This window comes from Ananas comosus, linkage group 4 (genome assembly GCF_001540865.1).
Source record: "Ananas comosus cultivar F153 linkage group 4, ASM154086v1, whole genome shotgun sequence".
Taxonomy (NCBI): Eukaryota; Viridiplantae; Streptophyta; class Magnoliopsida; order Poales; family Bromeliaceae; genus Ananas; species Ananas comosus.
The window spans coordinates 1,863,663-1,883,742 of NC_033624.1; the positions used below are offsets into that span (position 1 = coordinate 1,863,663).

Below are 20,080 nucleotides of genomic sequence, written 5' to 3' on the forward strand. Positions count from 1 at the left end.
TTCCACTTGGCGTTGGCAAAATATTGCGTGAACCATGTCCATGTTGATCTACGAAGAACCGGATATAATTTCAATTTCACATTCTTATTTAAGCATAGAGATTTTAAAAAATATTTTCCTTGCCATAAATATTAAAATCTTAAAATAAAAAGAAAAAAAAGTACTTCCCCTTAACATTTGACTCTTTAGAGAACACATTCGATTAAAAATTTTCATTGTCAACTTTTACTCATTTTATTTTTAATGCGAGTTATCTTTTGAAAAATTTAAATTCGACCTCATTAAAATTAACGGCTATGGTAAATTTACGACGAAAAAAATTCACTTTAAGACACAAAATTAATTTAAAATTGAAGATTTGAAGAAAATTTTAAGATAAAATATTTTTAAAAACCGGTTCATGGTGCACCAGGTCCATACACCAGTTACTACAGGACATGGGATTACTCTTGGGCTCGGTTGTTTCAAACATGTCGTGGAGGGAGGGAAGCGTAGTAACAGGATAAAGATGAGAACAGATTAAGAATTTTTATTTTTATTTTTTTTAAAAAAACTTAAATAATATAATTAATTTTATATAAATATATAATTCTTTTTTGATGTACCGAAACTGCCCACTGTAGGGATCGGAGCAAAAGGAACGACCACGAGAGTAACGTGGGGCCCCCACCTTGCGGCGCGGGCTCGTGCTCGCCACGTGGCGCGCGGAGAGCGATTCCTGGGGCAGTTTCCGTTCGCGTCCGTACAGGAAATACACGGGACGTAGCTATTTTTGTAGCTCGTTTATTTATAAAAAAAATAAAAATAAATAAAATGGGTAAAATTTTTTATTTTCCGAAAATAGTGATAGAAAAAAGCGAGAAAAAGGGGGAAAAAAAAAACAACGGTTTTGGGAGGGCGAGCCCCCCGGATTCCAAGGGGGGGCGAAGATAGGAATAGGAATGGCAGTTCCGTAGTTATCTCGTAATTCGGGGGTGAAGTGGTAGCGGGTGCCAGGCTGTCCCCCACTGCTTTCCTCGCACGTGCCGTGCGACCGGCACGTGCCGGTTGGCGAGAACAGCGCCGAGCCAGGGAGAGGACCCATTTCAAAGACAAATTAACTTTTATTATTATAAATAATTAAAATTTGTGTGATAAATAATATGATTAGATTTAATAAATTTATTTTGTTTACATTAAACGTGCTCTTCTTGTAGGTTTCTAAGGAAGATTTTTCTTTCAAACTCAGAAGTTTCTCTCAACTTTCAACAAATAGCAAAATATCGAAAGCCCTACCTTTTGTAAAGATACAGATGAAAACCAACCGTGAGATGGACGTGAATAAGATTAAATGATGTGGACCCTACATTATTTTAACAAATACATGGCAGCAGCATTTTCCTTCCAAGTTGCACAACTCTCACTCTCTCTCTTTTCTCTCTATCTCTCTCTCTCTCTCACTCTCTCTCTCTCTCTCTTATGCTTTTAAAAGCGATGAGTCACTAATGCTCTTAGGATTTTGGTCTTTGGATAAAGATTTATAAATTTAGGATAATAATAGTCCTCTATGATTGAGTTGGTTGTTGATATAATACCATTATCTAAGGAATAGAATTGGTCAAAACAATCTCTAACAGTGAAAAATTTATAAACACCAAATATTTAAAAATTTTAAAAGCACCATAGTTGTACTATATATATATAGTAGAGATACTATACTTTAGAAAGTATAAAGAAATTGATGCTTTCGATTTTTTAACTCTTAAATAAAAAATTATAGAATTAAAATGATAGTGTTTCCCCTTAGGACTTAGTAGAATGTGTATGTATATATATAAGAGACAGAGAGTTGAGCTGGAAAACTATAAGTAGCAAACGAACTTCGTTGTCATCCATTTATTTTCGATGATGAAACCTTCAAATCGATAATCGGCATCGTTGAACATAATCTATATCACTTGAAATATCTAGAAATCAAATTTTATATTTTTTCAATATTGTTCTCTTATCCATCAAGCGGACGTAAAAATAAATGGCGGAAAATAAATATCCTCTAAAAAATGATGATAAAAATTTTATAATCAAGATAAAGAATATAGATCTTGTTCTAAATAGTTTAAAAAATTTTCTAACCAAAATTTAATTGATTTGAATAGCTTTACACCATTAAACGAGAAAATGTCTCATATCTACCATTAAAATTATAAATATTAAAACCATTTGATCATTAGGTCAAAATGTCAAAAAGATTCAAAATTTAGTTTCTAGATGCTTCAAGTGGTATAGATCATGTTCAACGGTACCGATCGTTAATTTAAATACTCCATCATCGTAAACAAATGGGTGGCAACGGAACCAGTTTGCTACCGATAGCATTCCAACTAAACTCTCTCTCTCTCTCTCTCTCTCTCTCCCTCTATATATATATATATATATATATATATATATATATATATATTCCTAATTGTAAATACTTTTTATCTTTGAATTACAAAACTTGGTCTAATTGACATTCATTTATTTATTTTTCTATAGGAAACTAAATTACAGAAAAAGAAAGTACATAATAGTAAACGAAGACATTTCTAAGTGGCGCATAACTCATTGTAAAAACAAAATTTTCAGATCACAGGAGCATATACTCAATCGAAGTAACCTCCTAACCAAAAGAAAAGGACACAAACATGACATAAAAATAGGTATCTTCTCAATCATTTATTAACCCCACAGCTACATTTGTTAAAGAGTAATAGCAATTTTCTAAGTCCAACACAGTTCCAGCTGTTGAAAAGAACAAAAAGAATAATGGTGCTCGTTACTGCCACATCCCTTCGGCTACTACCACCACCTTTCACATGCAGTGCTTAATGCTTATGCATATAGACAAGTGGGGCACATTCAGAATAGACTTTAGTCAATGTATAAAACCTTATACAACGTTTCTCACAAGATATCCAGCAGGATATAGATTTATTTTTAAGCCACTTGTTCCCAGCGACAACTAAGCTTCTCATTCTAATTTTAGGAGTGTAATGCTCAACCCCAATTAAAGTTGCTATTATGCCTCATTGACCAGGGAGTTTGGTAAACATAAAATCTACAGCTGCTGAGAGCGGAAAATCTAACAATGTCTCGAGCCCAAACATCAGCGAGAGTGTTACATATAAATAAATATTAAACACCGAGGAGCGAACAAGGATGACACCATGCGAGCACCTACCACAGTGGAATATCATTTGTCTGTTGTACCATCCTCATATAACAACTTATCCATTCAATTGCGAGAAACAAATGAAACTTCCATGATATATACGCACCAGTTCAACTTAAACTATTCACAAAAAGCACTTTACATTCAGCTTCTACGGTTTGACACCAAACTAGTAACACTTCTGTACACTATATCAAGCAAGAAAATGTTAACACGAGGTTGTTAAGGAGAGTTAGCAAAAGGAAAAGATTTCATTACCACAAGGTCAGGGTCAAATTTGGCTCCATCTTTGAGTTACCTAGATGTTTCACCGCACCGAGCAAATTGGGGTTTGATATCCCTGCTCCGCATGTACGTCAAGAATTGTCCTGGCAGCTCTTCAAGAAGAGATTGAACGATGGAGACCTGACCACCTGTATAGCATAAGCATATAGGTGTAAGATTAATACAATCCACATCATTAATTTAGTCCCTGAAGATCAGCCCTAATTCCACTTTCGTCCTTTGAAAATTCAATTTCGTCCTCATATTTTCAATGTTAAAAATTATTCCGTGAAGTCTGACCCCAATTTCAAAGGGTTCGATTCAAAGGGCTTAATTGTTACATACAGCAAACTTAACAAACTTCAAGCACTTACCTCAACAAAAATAATAATAATAATAATAATAATAATAATGATCAAGCATTAAAGTGTCAAAATTGGAATTATGAGAACGAAATTGAAATTGGGGGTCAAACTTTAGCCACTTTGTAACTAATCCTAATCTATCTGTTGATGATGCTTCAACAGCAATAAGCATGGTCTCTTTGATTTGAATTTCCTATCCTTGAATGAGGCAGATTACAACTTTCTCTTCAAAATAAATTGAAGAAGAGATTAAGAGAATTATATAACTTAAAAGCTGGTACAGATCAGTACGGCAACGACAGAAACTCAGAAAAGTACATTGTAATCACTACTCACCCTGGACCTCCCGCATAGGAACAAATTGTACGATGTCTCGCGTAGCTACCCGTCCAGTAGAGCTCTCCAGCCGTTTTCCATTATCAGCATCAAGGATCTAATCAAATAGAATTTGCAAATGGAAAATTATTATACTAAAGAGAGGAAATTTAAGAGCCAAGGAATTACAGCGTTATTACAAACCACCAAGCGCATACCAAAGGGAAAATGATATAACAATAGTACAAAAGTTACTGACATTGCACTAATAAAAGCCATTCTGAAATTAACCTTTTCCGCGCAATGAAAAATAACTATAATTATACCTCCATATCTTTGAAATCAGCAGTTCCAACACCTACTATGAGAATCGATAATGGCAAATCAGATGCCCTTACAATAGCATCTTTCGTTTCCTGTGTGTCAGTGATAACTCCGTCCTGAAAAGGAGATAAATAACTAAACACTAGAAACAAGGGGAAAAAACAGAAACAGGTAGAGATCCAGACAACTAAAACTACACCATATATAGCTCTCACCGTGATAATAAGTAAGATGAAATATTTGTTCTGGATAACTGCTAGGGATCGGCTAGCAATTTCTGCAGCTTTGTTGATCACTGGCCCAAATAAAGTCGGCCCAGCAAGAGAAACACTGTGTAGGGCGGATGAGTATGCCGACATGATGCCCTCAATTCCCACAACCTGTGGCAACAGAAAACTTTATTCTGCAAAACCGTTGTTCTTTCTTTCTACTTGCAATAGTCTTATGCTATTCTTAATAGGCTCAGTCTATTTAGTCACTACATCATGGAAGAACTATGTATTGTATAACAAAAGGTATGAAAACATTGAACTTTGATGCTCTGACCTCACACTCAGAAGCCATTCCATTCAAGTTAAAACAATGAGAGACTGAGCCATCAATAGTTCTTCCTCCAAAGCCCCATGCAGGAAAGTGCCTATCCGAGTCATAGAATTGTAAAACCTCCCCAACTCCCACTATGGCCTTCAAAGAAAGAAGAAAATGAAAAAGAATAAAAATGAGACAAAAGAGATGAATCTTAACCATTAAATTAAAGATGTGTAAGCTGAATATGCAATTAGCCACTAGAACAAGAAAGGAAACTTCACCTGCTGATATGAATTCAGTCTACCAGAAGGATCAATGTAGTGCAAGGATTGGGGCATTCGAGGATCACCATTTGAAGCTGAATAATTATAAGTATTAGCAGTAAGCCAATGCACACAGGATACCTTGGTAGGAAAGAGGATTATAAATGCAAGCAAATAACTACGCAAGTAAACAATTGCTTACCAGTAAAATCTATGGCAACCATAAAGTTAAGTTCAAAGCCACTGGAGATATAGTCCAAGAAACTATATAGAGTTTTTTCAACAAATTTATCCACAAAAATCTGCCCCTTCAGCATCTGCAACAAATTCAAATTGTGAAGCAGATTAAATATTTAATCTGCCAAACAAAAAACCTGCAGAAAAAAGTTCTCAGAAAGCAACTGTAATTACCGAGTACCTTTGTGTTGTCATGACGAATGGACGATGGAACATAAAAATTTGCTCCAATCTTTTCTCTGCTAAGCCTTTCTATTTCTGCAACACTTGCCTGAAATTTTCTGCTCAAATGATAGGACATAACATCTAAAGTGGAAAGCAAAGGAGCGTACAAAAGAGCATTGTATCGTAGAGAGTATAACTAACAATTTACCCTAAAAGGTCATGCTTGCCATTGGCATTGAAGTCAAAACACTCGATCATCAGTGGGTTCTCCTGCAAATGACCAAAAGTTCACAATAAAGCTTACACCTAAGATACATGTGAATTATTGATTTCAATCAAGACGTGTCCATGCATTACCTTGCTTCCAAACTGTTGTGTCATCAGTGTCACGGGCTTCCAGATGGGGTTCAAGTTATCATTGATCACTTCTGTCTTGCAAATAGGAATAGAAGCACCTGATTCCACTATTCTAGATATTCTTAAGAAGGGATCCTACAACAAAAGGCAGATATACTTGAGAGGCCCAATTAAAAGTAGAATTATGAAAATAAACATTTATATATCAGTAAAGATATATACATAAATACAATTCCATAATTATCTATTCACATACGTACGTATTTTGGAAAAATCTGAATTTTCTTATATACTCCCCGAAAGTGCAATCTAATTATTTAAAAAAATGCCCTATGGTTGAGAAGTCGTCCAATTCACGGAGCAAGTAGGTTTGCAACAAGTAAAGTCTTTAAAAGGGAAGAGTGAGCATGAGAATTCAGACTTTTGAAGGGTATATGCACATAAATAGATGATTTCGCAGGAAGTGTACGTGTAAAATCCCAATCCGATATTTATGTGAAAAGAATGGTTTTTTATACACTTTTTGAAAAGAGATCCTTATTTTCCAGGTTTGAACAGCGAAATATCAATTCCACAGCCGTCCGTGACGCGACTGTTTCTTCTGCATGGACCATTAGGCTGCCCGAAAATGTGCCTGCAGGCCCACTTTGAAGTTTAAGTGCCAAGCTCCGCTCAAACTTGGTAACAATCTGCACAGGGCAAAAAAAGATTAAAAAAATATTACGAGTAAACAGGATTGCCATAAAGAAGAAACAGGTATTAATATAGAAGACGTTCTAAAAGCTAGGCCGAACAGACACAAAGTAAATTTGCACATCCTTCAACAGTACTTAATTAACTACCAAATTATTCTGATCAACAAAATGAAAAGAGGGTTTCCTTGAGAGATGGAGTGCACAACCTCTGATAGCACACAAGAAGCTTCGCCCACATAATCTTGCTCGCTCAATTTCAGCATCTGTACAGGGTAAATAATGGTAAGTATCTGAATCCAGGTATAGTCCTGATAAATTAATTGATCTGACATGCATAGGAGGGCCAAATGCTTGCTTATACCTTTAGTCAGAGAATTAAGCTAATAATTAATAAGGAAAAAAAAATGGTAATATGAAAAAGATGACAAAAGGCAACAAAACATGTAATGCAATGCGACACTTACTATTTTTCTTGCATTAAACGTGTGATATACTAAACAAAGACCAAAGTCCTAAACTATTACTATTGCTATTGAATACTAGACCGAAAAGAATAATGGCCTGAAAAACGTTTAGAGATGATTTGTAATATTAAATAAATGTTATTAACACGCTACAGAATATATACATACATACACACACACACACACACACACACACACACACACACACACATATATATATATATATATATATATATATATATATATATATATATATATAGATATGAACTATCAAAAATCTACTAGGTTATCATGCTAAATAATTTTAGAAGGAAACTTTCGGAACCAGATATGCAGACCCCTTAAGATTCTTACTGGATCACAGCAGAGTGAAGATAGCGATGACAACAGTTTACTTTGTAGATTTAAACAGAAGCATGATCAAGCTAACAGATCGACTAGCCGAGAAATTTTATATCTCCAGCAATTGAAACTTCTAGTTCACAAAACATACAAAAGAATTGTCATAAAGACAAAAAAAAGTTTAGCTTAACAAATCCAAGATGGAACAAGAAAACTTTTACAGATAAAAAGCTCATAGCAAGTCAAATAAGTACTAAAAGAGAACGGTAAAAGAATATCTGCAAGTATATTTTAAAAATAAGGCACTACTTTATTGGTTATTCGTATAATCCACTAAATTGAATTCTCATAAATATATTTTTTATAACGCGATTGAATCCCTATAATAAAGCACAACTATAAAAGAAGCAGCCAATACCTTCACAGGTGTGCTGTGGTACTTAGTGTCAACATCATAGACCTGAAAACTAACGGGCAAGAAAAGGAGATAATAAGGAAAACACGCAATAAGAGATGCAAAATGACAATCTAAAGAAACTTACACCGAGGAGAAACTTACACCAATGGTTGAACAATCTCAAACTGATAATTGATAAAAAATTTAGTAATCCAGGAAGGATTCAACGAATTCAATATAACTTCAGTACGGCCAATTTCTTCAAGCCTTCCATCTTGTTTCTTTGCATATAGTACAACCATTGGATCACTCTAGAGTGAAGCAAGAAAAATAATCAGTGCAGTCAAGAACCATTTAATGAAAAAGATGAAAGACTTGTACTTCTTGGCAGTGCAGCTAACAACCAAAGAGAACTTTAGGTACAATTAATTGACAAAGCAACACAAGAAAGCTACAACAAGGCAAATGGCCATATATATTCAACCTCTTCTTTCTTGGCATATAATACTGCCGTTGGATCACTCTAGAGTGGAGCAAGAAGAACAATCAGTAAAGTCAAGAACCAGTTAATGAAAAACATGAGAGATTTGTACATCTCAGCAGCTAAGCAAACAACCAAAGAGAACTTTAGCCAGCGAATTAACAAATCAACAACGGAAATCTACAACAAGGTAAAAGGCCATATATACTTAGGAAAACGAGTATCTCTCAAATCTTAAGTTAATGCAGTTATCTATCATGAAGATTGACCTTCATAGCTCAGTTAATAGCAGTTGCAGAATAAAGCATTACTTCCCACTCAAATGACTATGTAATATGAAGTCTAAATGAGTAAGGCAGACCTCATTAGTGATTTAATCCATGAAGAGAAGACAGAGCGACAACAATCTTTCAGCCAAATGCAAGATAACATTCAACATAATTCTGAAGTAAAGTTACTATTGACATAACATTCAACTAAAAATGCTTTAACTCCAACTACATGGTCAAAAACCATACGAACTTCACACAAACAAGGATAAAACTAGATAGATAACCTGGCAGCATTAATTTAGTAAAAAAGATACACCCAGAAAACACAAGGTAGTTCATAAAATGTATATACTCATGGATCAAATTAAGAAGCACACCTTTGAAAGTATGTCCAGGTTCCGCAACTTTGAAGCAGACAATGATAACTGAACAACAAATATTATCAAGAAAAATGTATAAGAACTGTCCGTTAGTGGCAAAGAAAGTGCAAAACTCCCCTAATCACATTGTTAATTATTGTATATTTGTCCAGATACAAAGAAAGAGGAACAATAATTATCTTCAGCAAATCAATCAAAACTATATGATCTTGTGACACTCCCTTTTATCAACTATGGAAACCGTCAACCTAGTCACAGTCATGATCTTTCAATGCGTATTTCATTTCAACATTCTGAATAGACAAAACTTGGTTCACTTCATCAAATCTCTAAGATGACTATAAAACTAAAACCAAAGAAAATTCAAGAAATTGATAAATAGAGACCTGCATATGATCAAATATTATCATCAAATGAATCAAAAGCTAACAAATCACGCCACATAATTTAGATCGGTTGAGGCACTTGATGAATTTATCCAAGCCCACACAGCATGATCAAGAATCGTCAAAAAACACGTTATCCCAACCAACCAAATGAATTCTTCAACCGTACAGCTCATCCTCGAACCAAAATTCGCATGTTTCGAGGGCACTCCCCACAAAGACACATTCCAATCCAGTACTTGAAACTCACAGAGAGATCCACTCCCACTCCCCCACTCATCAACTATTTCCGAGCTTAATTATGGTGCAAGCACGAACGCGAAGAAGCGTCAAGAATCTAGGGTTTTGGGGGGCGCGAGCTCACCTCGAGGGGGACGTAGAGGCCGCGGAGGCCGCGGGAGCGGAAGTAGTGGTCGACAGCGTCGCTCGCCTCGCCCTGCGCCGCCTCCGGCGGCGGCTGGGCCCCCGCGCACGTCGGAGAAGCACCCACCCATCTCTCGCTACTGTGTACTTCGTTTTGCCACTGTAGTTTATGTGAGTTAGATCTACATTCGTTAGATTATACTATTCAACCAACCACCCACACAATCTTAGGGGCCCACATCAATATAACCATAAATTTCTTAATCTAATGGCTAAAAATATACAAACACAAATAATTTAATATTTTTAAAAGTATAAAAACTCAATTTTATATATATATATATATATATAAAATTGAGCTTCTATGCTTGTAAAAGCACAAGTCATTGGTGCTTGTAAGTTTTTAGCTTTTGGATTAAGAAATATGCGGTTAGGATGATAGTGGTCTCCTAAAGTTGAGTGGTTAGCTGATTGAATAGTATGATCTAATAAATAAAAATGATCAAAAAAGTAGATTTAACAGTAAAAAACTTACAAACACCAATGGTATATATATATATACATAGACGAAGTAACGGAGGAGATTTGGGAAAATGAAAGGAAAATGAGGAAAAGCGCGTCTAATTGAATAAAGCTTCCTATTTTAGGGAACGCGTGTTTACTGAGAGAGACGCTGTCGGAGAAATTTAAATTTGGGAGTGTACGTTTAAACCCTATGTGCTTGATTACCATTAGTTGTTTAGGTTTCAAGAGTTGATGTATAAATTTCTTGGAACTTGCTTCGTTGAACTAGATATATGAGATCAAAAATAAGTTTGGAAGAAGGGATAAAACATACATTTTTTGTTGTATTGGTTTTTTGGGGAAGGTTTAGGGGTATAATACCAAACAAAGTTGTTCCCCACAATCGGAAACTGAGTTGTAATCAATATCAAAGAAATAGCGCAAGAATTAGATGTGACATCAAAATCCCTTTGAAATAAAAAATGTACCTTGAATCAAATAGTAGCGGCGCGCAAGTATAATTGCAGTTTTAGACCTTCTCATGTATCTAATCCAACCATACAGGCACAGCATTATAATTTGGGTTTGAGGGGTTCATCCAAATTGTAGGGGAGCACGTACTTATTTTGATCCAAATGGAGTTAAAGGCAGAAGCACAAAAAAATATTCTTCTTTTTCACCAAACCAAAACAGCATGGCGCAATGTTACTTTCGCCAATAAATAAAATGTTTCTCATCAAATTTTGAGTAAGGTTTGCAACGAATCCAATTTTGCAAGCTTCGATTAAAAGCTTCACACATTGACACCCATTATATTCAGCTGCACAAAATAAGCAAAAGCTTTAAAATCCGCTTCTTACTTCTGATGTGTACTATAACTTCTATATTCAGCAGCTCAAAAATATCTGAACGACCGACCAAGTTCGTTTACTATCCACTTGCACCCAAAATGTGGTATGAAACAAGCTATGTGCACTTCAATTGTAAAAGAGCTCTCTAATCCTCCTGCACTGTAACTGTTTCCTACTGAGTATATCTGCTCATCTGATCCAGAAAAAGACGATATCTGCAAAACATTAATGGAGAACAAGAAAGAATAAATAGCAGCTAACTTACTCAAATATATATATTGAGACTTAAATGACTATTTGGCAGAGCTTTTGGAACAACTTTTTGGGCTTAGAAAATCGAGAGCTTTGTTGTTGTAGAAGCTGAAATGAGCTTCTGAACTCTGAAAGCAAAAAGCTCCAATTTGGTGATTTTGTTCCACTATAGTGGGAATCAGTCGGCGAAGCATCAGCATAAATGGATAAAAACTGCAGTTTGGAGGTTGTTTCACATGGTGGCAGAGCCGGAGTTTTCCTCCCATTTGTTTCAAAAATCCGTGCATTGGGCTTGACTAAAATCCACCAACCTATGAGGTGGAATATGAGTACAGATAATTAAATCACCGTTCTCTATTAAGCGTGAGCTTGTAGAGAAAAAATAGTTGTTTCAAATGGAAGACGTCCACCTACCTCTCAAACTCCAACTTCTGAATAACAATACCATTCAGTAGAAGTTCCGAGCTAAATGCTTTCACGCCTGTGAAATTCATGAAACATTAGCTCTATATTTCTGAGAGAGGAATTTTCACTCAAATGAGCAATAGTTGAAGGACATATGAACACTACCTTTCTTGACAAGAGGTAAGCATATTTTATAATCTTCTTCACATGAAATGATGAAAAAATCTTCTGATACTTTTTGATCCTTCATTGCAGATCTCCCCATTCTATCCAGTGGCTGAAGAACTGGTAAAGATTATTATAACTGCACAACTTAACATGAATATGCAATTTATATGTGTGAAATATAGTTAATGTGAGATATAGTTAATGCATAGACGAGCCGTAACATGAAACTAACTTGACTCCTTGCCTATTTTGTGTCATTATCTTACAATAATTAGCATCTTTGTCTGTTACTTCCTAGACTACCTGGTTTGTAAGCATTTGATAGATATCTAAGGTTCATATCTACTTCATGGGTTGACGCACAGTTAGAAAATAAGCAAGCAAGAGACTTGAATAATGCAAAGGGTGGAATGCAATTGATATTTTCTACAAAGAGAAGAGTCATGTGAACACATACCCAGCCACAAGCCGCCTTAACAAGACTAATAACAAGCTCTTGATCAGGTTTAACATTCGGAGTGATCAATACCCTTTTGGCCTGCATTGAATTTCAGGCAACAAATGTATAAACTGTAAGGTAGTGATCAATAAAAATTGCAATTCCAACAGATCAATCTATAAAAGATTACATTATAACCTGCAAAAGAGGATATTGGCTTGCACGAGTTAGTGAAACAAGCATGTTGAAGCCAATTTCCTTTTCCTTCTTTAGATCTCTTAGTACGTATCGCTTTTCGTCAACAAAACAAGAAGCTTGTCCACAGCTTTCGAGCCACATACTAGTTACCACCGGTTTACCCATAGCTATTGCTTCTAACATATTCTTTGTACGTGCAAACTTATCTGCAATGAAGTGTGTGGCTTCTATTATAGATGATGCAGTCAGAGCTCCAAAGCGTGCCAGAATCTATCAATCGGAACATACCAGTTTCCATGTACTAATTGTTAGCTTGCAAACTTCAGTGAATAGAAATAATGTAGAGAGAAAGCAAGGCAGATGGTTTACCTTCTTCTGCTGCTTTATTTTGTCCTGGTTCAAATGTTGGCTGAAAAGAACACAAACACTGGCCATATCTTTCTTTTTCCGCCTTGTAAACATTCTGTCTGAAGATCTTTCATTTTTTTCTAGCCTAATATGTTCTCTGGAAGCTGATACTTTGGAAAAGCCTTTCTTATATGATGCTGTCACTGGTGCTCTGCGTGTTGAAATGTTCTGTTTACTTTCATCAGAATTTGGCTCCTTGACATCTTTGAGAAGTGCTGGGTCATAAGGAACAATTCCCAAACTGTTATCAAAAGCATCATCTAGATTGGATGGAGAGATCCTCAGCTTTGTAGATCTTGTTTCCCTTTTCGCTTTATCTAAGATATCAGGAAGTCTTCTTCTAATGCTGTTGCCAAAATTTGAGTTGCCTAATGGAAATACATGTGTTCTCCTCCTTTTAGGGTGTCTGAAAGAATCTTCTGCAGAAACAACCTGAGCAAGTTCCTTTTCACTTTTGCACCATTCATGTAGCATCTGAGGATTATTGACATCGTTCATATCGACTTCCTTAGATCTTTTTGAACGTTTTGGAAGTGACGTTTTTACTGGAGTAGCTTTTTCCCTCCTACTACCTTTGGTAGGACTTGTACTTGGAATTTGATTTAGCAGACTTGAATCCTCTATTGACTCTTGGTTTAGAGGAGGCCCATGAAACAAAACCTCCATTGCTTCAGCAGCCATTTGGGTATTAGGGCCAATATCAAATGTGTCATAATTGCCTCCTAAAACATCAGTTGCCTCAATTTGCTGCTCTATAAATCCCAAGCTAGAGTTAGTATCCATATAGTCAGATTGTTCCTTCAATTTTGCTGCAGAAATGTATGGCCTTTCACTTCTCTCTAAGCCATGTGGGAGTGGCATTGAATTCGAGTCAGTTAAAGTATTTCTTCTTCGATAGGTTTCAAGGTTTTTAGTCTCCCTGTCTTCACAAGTATCAATTTGCTCATGCTTTGGGAGTTGGTTTTTTGATTCCAGAGCATTTATCCTGTTCTTAGAGACAAATGGTTTTCTTTTGCTGAAAAAACCACCTCCTGCTTCATCCTCAGGACTATCAACCCACTCAAAAATTCTCGCCTTTCCAACCGAATAATTGGGATTCTCCCTATTAACCAAACATTGAGCAACTTGTGCACTTAAACTTGGAGCTGATTTCATTTCTGTGGCCTTAACAGTACTAGTCTCTTGAGATAAACCTATATCATCATCGAATACTAACTTATCCACAACATGCATTGCATTTACCTGGGATAACTCGCCAGGATCTTGAGACCCCAGATAGTTTAATCCTCCGTAATCTGTTCTGCTAATGCTTTCATGGATAGAGTTATCCTCAGACCATTTAAGGGACATATTGACTTCACAATCACAACTGAATCTATCTAATATAGTGTGAGGAGTTGGATTACTCAAAATATTTGGCTGTGTGTCCATTCTAATTACTTCATCGGCAGGTTTTGTAGCCACAACATTTTCTTGGGTTTCATTGGAATCACCAATTTCCAAAATGTTTATATCATCAAGCACCTCAGGCATCATTTCACGAGCAGCTGAAAAACCATAAGAGCATACAAACATTCAACAAAATAAGGCACCGTTGAAGAACTGAATCACACGTCACTAAATTATTTGCTAAATTTCCTAAGTGTCTTACACTCCCATGCAAAATGACTTCACAAGATTATAAAAGATTTTAGATGGCACGACATAACATAAGGTGACACCACGAAGTGGCACAAAAAGATAACACCTTCATAAACTAGGAATGTGTCAAGCTTCTTCTTTTATTTCTTTTTTCTTTCTTTCTTTCTTTCTTCTTAAGTTCTCAAACAGGACTAACTACTGTTTACACATAATAGTTTAAGATGAGAGTAAAAGCAGTGAAGCAATGAGATTATGCAAAGAGATTTCATATACCGACACCTGATTAGACCCAGAAAAAAATAGTTAGGTTTTTTAGATCCATTTTACAACAACTTAGCGATGTCATTTCCATTAGATGTTCCTCAGGAGAATGTTTACTGCATTCCCTAATGTTTCGTAAAGAGTACAGGATTTGTGCTACCAAAGTCACCAAAGCAAATAGTTAGACAACAAATGAAGGCATATTAATACAAAAGCAAATCAAATGAACAATGAATCAAAAGAATAAAGTGACCTTCGTGATCCTCTTCATCCGTTGACGCATCTGAATCCGCCACAAAGTCCATCCTTCTCCGATCACTCTTCAAAACCCTAATCGGAGGAGAAGGAGGAGGAGGAGGAATCGAACAATCCGACAGACCTCCATCATCGATCACCACCTCACTCATCTCCAATCCCTCACAGGCGACATCGATATAAATCGATCGACAGAGCTCTCGACCGCTTATGGACGAACCCTAGCGCATCGATAGCGAGAAAACCACCATGATCGAGGGTTTTGGTAACGATCGCGAATGCATCTCTAGAGAGAGAGAGAAAGAGAGAGTGATGATGCATGAAGAGACCATCGCAGTGGGGAGTATAAATAGTAAAAATTTGAAAAAACGTGGGGTTTTGGAGGTAAATTCCACCAGCGGATTTTTGGAGGGAAAGAAAGTGAGAACTTATTTAAGTTATTTAATATTGTACTCATCTTTTATGCATCGGGCATTTGGTCTAGTGGTATGATTCTCGCTTTGGGTGCGAGAGGTCCCGAGTTCGATTCTCGGAATGCCCCGAGAGAAAATGCCTAATATTTTTAAAATTCAAATGATTTGTTAGTTTTTACTGTTAAAAAGCAAGGCACTGTAACGGAGTAATTAACAACTTCATTATCAACAAATAATGATGTTTAAGGAGGTTTTTTTTTGCATTTGGCCCCTCATAAAAATTTTTCTTTTACAAATTTAGCCTTTTTCCCGCCATGCAGGCGCCACATTAGCCCGACGCAAATAGAAAGGGTGTTAAGTTGAACACTGTAAATAGTTTACTGTATTCCATACTTATTTTTCTAAACACCATGAATTATTTATCGTGCTCAAATACTGTGAATGATTCATCGTGTTGCGCACTTATATTTTTCATGTTTCCTCTTTTCAATACTTATATTTTTTCGCAATACATATATTTATATTTTTTTCAAATACAGTAAACCATTCATCGTATTTAGACACAGTAAATGAATTACCGTATTCAACTTATTCCAACACCTCTCCTTGCTTACGTGGCATCTACGTGGCAGGGATAGGACTAAAATTGTAATTATAAATTTGATGAAATTATTTATAAAAATAAATTTTTTTAGATGGCCAAATACAAAAAAAAAAAAAAAAAAAAAAAAAAAAAAAAAAAAAAAAAAAACCATGTTTAAGCATCGACATGGTAAAAATGATCTTTGAAATGGAGGAAACAGACGGTAAAAATTGACGACACGATGAATTCACACTACTTTCAAAGTTCCAATAGTTGGAAGGAAGAAATCAAAGGACAAAATAATTGTGACATTATAATTATAAAGTTATAAAATCCAATGCAACCACAGCTCGTAACTTTGCATCTCACCTGCTCGTTGTGGAGATAGACATACAGCCAAAAGTCGCCAATTCATCAAATATTAAAAATTTTATCCCACTAAACACGCTATTACTGTATTACTCTAATTTAGCTGTGGAAGGCTAAAATTGAAATTATAAAACAAAAATAATGTAATAAGAATGAAAAGTAATTAGCAAACTAATCACCAACAATTAACCGGAAATTAAAAATAAAAACAATAAAAAAAAGGGGCATTCCGAGAATTGAACTCGGGACCTCTCGCACCCTAAGCGAGAATCATACCACTAGACCAAATGCCCTTTGATGTTGTCTTAGAAAATTATATATATATGATTCACTTATGTAGAACCAAGCAGTTTTGAGTTAAAGATCATGAGAAACAACATATATTAAACAGAAGCAAATTTTGATTAAAGGAATGGTGAAGAAGCCTTTTTTCACAAAGCCAAACCATGCAAGCAAACAACTTCAGTTATCTACACATTCGAGTAAACATCAATTACACTGCAAGCAGGAGGTTTCACAAGTCCTCTATCTTTAATATTGCTCCTAATTTCTACTGAATCCATCCACATTCCATGATGGGCATATAGATTAGAAAGAGTAACATAATAACCAGTGTTTTTAGGTTCTAAGCTAAATAAATGTTTCGAAATAGATCTCCCCATTTCTAGATTGGAATAATCTTCGCAAGCGCTTAGTAAAGCTCCCCAAACTCCATCTTCAGGTTTTATGCACAATTTATTGACAAATTCGTGAGCCTCTTCAATTCGCCCTGCACGACCGAGCATGTCGACCACGCAAACATTGTGTTCACAAGTTGGTTTTATCCCAAATTTTTCTGACATGAGGTTGTAGTACTTCCATCCTTCATCAATTAAGCCGGAGTGGCTACAAGCCGACAAAAGAGCTATGAAAGTGCTCTTAGTAGCTTCTATACCCAAATGAACCATCTCCCAGAAAAGCTCGATCGCTTTTCTTCCGTTTCCATGAAGCCCATAAGCTGATATCATGGAATTCCACGAAGCAGTAGATCTCTCAGCGGAATTTTCGAATACTCGAACAGCAATATCCAGCCTTCCGCACTTGCTATACATATCAACAAGCGCTGCCGATATATAAACATTCTTTTGTAGCTCAAATCTGAATACGTGACCATTAATTTCCATACCATGTCTGAGATCTCCTAATTGAGAACAAGCACAAATAATACCAACTATCGAAATTTCGTTAGGTTCAAAATCTTCCAATTGGCGATATAACTCTAAAGCCTTATCACCTTCCTCATTCTGCACTAAACCCGAGATCATGCAATTCCAGGAGCACAAATTTTTATCTCCGCCCATACAAAAGACCGAATCCGCACTGCTTATATCCTCACATCGAGAGTATGAAGTTATTAGGGCATTCCTAACCTTAACATCGGACACCATTAGATGCTTCAATGCAAACCCATGCATACTTTTCACAAGGTAAAGCAGGTTAAGATGACCACAAGCTGCAATAGTACTAACCAATGTGATAGGGTCAGGGTTTAGAAGCAAAGAGGAATGCATGAATACAAAAGCTTCGATCGCATCCTTGTAGCGCTCACTTTGTACGCAGCCTACTATGATTGTGTTCCATGAAACAATATCAGACATAGATATATTACTTTTCAATAGCAAGAAAGATGCTCGGAGGTCGTCGCAATTAATATACATGTGCACGAGAGCATTGATGGCCAAAACACGGCTCTCAAATCCGTACTTAATTGTCAAGCAGTGAATTGCTTTTCCGAAGGTAAGGTCTTGTGTGCAACTGCATGAAGGTAGAATAGCCAAGAGAGTAATCAAGCTGCAATCAAGCCTAGTTCGGAGTAGTTCGCGAAAAATAACTCGAGCCTTGTCTCTCAATGAATCATTTCGTGCGTAGCCGGAGATCATTGTGTTCCAAGAGATCAGGTCTCTATTTGGCATTGCATCAAACAGAATGTCGGCAGATGCTGGGTCACAACATTCAAAGTACATATTCAGTAAGCTGTTTCCTATTGAAGAATCTGAACGATAGAGCTCCCTCCGAATTGTGTATCCATGAATAGATCTTCCTTGTAGAAGTAGTTTAAATTCACCACATGCCGGGATTATTGTTACCAAAGTGGCCACATCAGGCTGATTTGCCCCAGTTGATTGCATCTCTTTAAAAATATATATTGCTTCATCAACTCTTCCATTTCCTACCAAACCATTGATCATTGCATTCCACGAGACTACATTCTTATAAGAAACAGCGATAAACACTTGTTCTGCGGCTTCTGCATATCCAAACCGAGAATAGAATGATATTAGAGAGTTTGAAACAGAAGAAGAGATTCCATCGTAACCCAATTTAATTATCGAACCATGGATTGATTTTCCGAAGGCGAATAGCTCTTTCGAAGAAGCACAAGCAGAAATAATACAGGACAAGCTTACTTCATCTGCTCTAGTAATCGAACGATTCATTTCTCTGAAGTAAAAAACCGACCTCTCAGGTAGTTTGTTTAAGAGGCTTCCGCGTATCATAGAATTCCATGAAGCGGCGTCCTTGCTCTGTATCCTCTCAAATACAAGCTCCGAAGAATCCAAGTCGCCACTTTTTGCATAGATATCGACAAGAGCATTACAAAGGAAACAGTCCATGTCGAAGCATCGTTTTACAATGGTACCATGTAGAATCTTCCCAAGCTTCAAGTTACGATCACGAGACACGGCCGATAGTACAGTTACGAGTGTCGTGGAATCAAATGCCCCGAACTCTTCTAACATTTCCCGAAAGAGCACCATAGAGGTGCGAAAATCACGATTGAGGACGCACGCATTGATGATGGCGTTCCAGGAGATTAAATCTCGAGCGAAATTCTCATCGAAGAGACACAGGGAGGAATCGACGTCACAGGCTCTGGCGTATGCCGTGAGGACGGCAGTACGTACCGAGAGTTCCGAGATCGAGTTGGTTTTAAGCGATAGGCAATGAAGAGCGGCGACGGTGTTTGGGTATACTATGGAATGTTTGAAAAGATTGAGGGCGTGAATGACAAAGTCAGCTCTATAAGGCATTTCGTCGAACGGGTAGCAGGCGGGAACGGAGGAAGGACGAATTGATACATGAGGAAGGGGTTTCGAATTAGGGGATTTGGAAAAGAGGTGTGGATTGGAATATGTTGTGATCGGTATAAGGTATTTGGGAAGACGAATGAGTTTTCTATTGAATCTTCTTATTGTTATCAACATTACCCACCATGTAGTATCCGTTGCCTCTCGACCGTTGGCTCCCGCCAGATTCTAAGTTTAAAAATCTGAGAAGGGTTAAGAAAACGTACGGTTTGGATATGGTCGCTTCTTATTTTTGGTAATTACTAACATAGTGAAATAATGAGCCGTTTTTCACGCCATTACTTTGTGTTCACCATCACAGGCAGTTTTATACTGTCTCAAACAGTTCTTAAATGACAAAAAAGAAAAGAAGTAAATAGTGGCATTAACAGTTGAATAAATACTGGACCACAATAAAAATCCAAAACATAATAAAAT

General features: G+C 36.5%; 3 protein-coding genes and 2 non-coding genes across 6 annotated transcripts; 1 reads left to right on the forward strand and 4 right to left on the reverse strand.

Annotated features, from left to right (window-relative positions):
* On the reverse strand, positions 3,187-9,934 carry LOC109709486 (protein BONZAI 3-like). The gene is given in 17 exon segments (XM_020231744.1): positions 3,187-3,603; positions 4,156-4,252; positions 4,461-4,574; positions 4,674-4,838; positions 5,005-5,142; positions 5,268-5,344; positions 5,452-5,566; positions 5,668-5,767; positions 5,860-5,921; positions 6,009-6,143; positions 6,527-6,697; positions 6,910-6,966; positions 7,928-7,976; positions 8,069-8,217; positions 9,037-9,084; positions 9,790-9,871; positions 9,873-9,934. Coding segments are annotated over 17 exon segments (1,725 nt in total). The 5' UTR covers positions 9,920-9,934; the 3' UTR covers positions 3,187-3,484.
* LOC109708731 lies at positions 11,020-15,448 on the reverse strand. The gene is made up of 7 exons (XM_020230550.1): positions 15,169-15,448; positions 12,975-14,560; positions 12,606-12,875; positions 12,426-12,506; positions 11,966-12,077; positions 11,810-11,876; positions 11,020-11,358 (listed from the first exon to the last, which is right to left on the reverse strand). The coding sequence occupies exons 1-7, from the start codon at positions 15,320-15,322 to the stop codon at positions 11,316-11,318; spliced, it is 2,313 nt and encodes a 770-aa protein (XP_020086139.1). The 5' UTR covers positions 15,323-15,448; the 3' UTR covers positions 11,020-11,315.
* Positions 15,640-15,711, forward strand: TRNAP-UGG. The gene has a single exon. It is a non-coding gene; the product is annotated as a tRNA-Pro (tRNA).
* On the reverse strand, positions 16,757-16,828 carry TRNAP-AGG. The gene has a single exon. It is a non-coding gene; the product is annotated as a tRNA-Pro (tRNA).
* Positions 16,979-19,989, reverse strand: LOC109708608 (pentatricopeptide repeat-containing protein At4g19220, mitochondrial). 2 transcript variants are annotated; one of them, XM_020230415.1, is made up of 2 exons: positions 18,910-19,989; positions 16,979-18,822 (listed from the first exon to the last, which is right to left on the reverse strand). In XM_020230415.1, the coding sequence occupies exons 1-2, from the start codon at positions 19,778-19,780 to the stop codon at positions 17,006-17,008; spliced, it is 2,688 nt and encodes an 895-aa protein (XP_020086004.1). In that variant the 5' UTR covers positions 19,781-19,989; the 3' UTR covers positions 16,979-17,005. The 2 variants fall into 2 exon arrangements, with proteins under 2 accessions (XP_020086004.1, XP_020086003.1); XM_020230414.1 differs by having other exon boundaries at positions 16,979-19,989.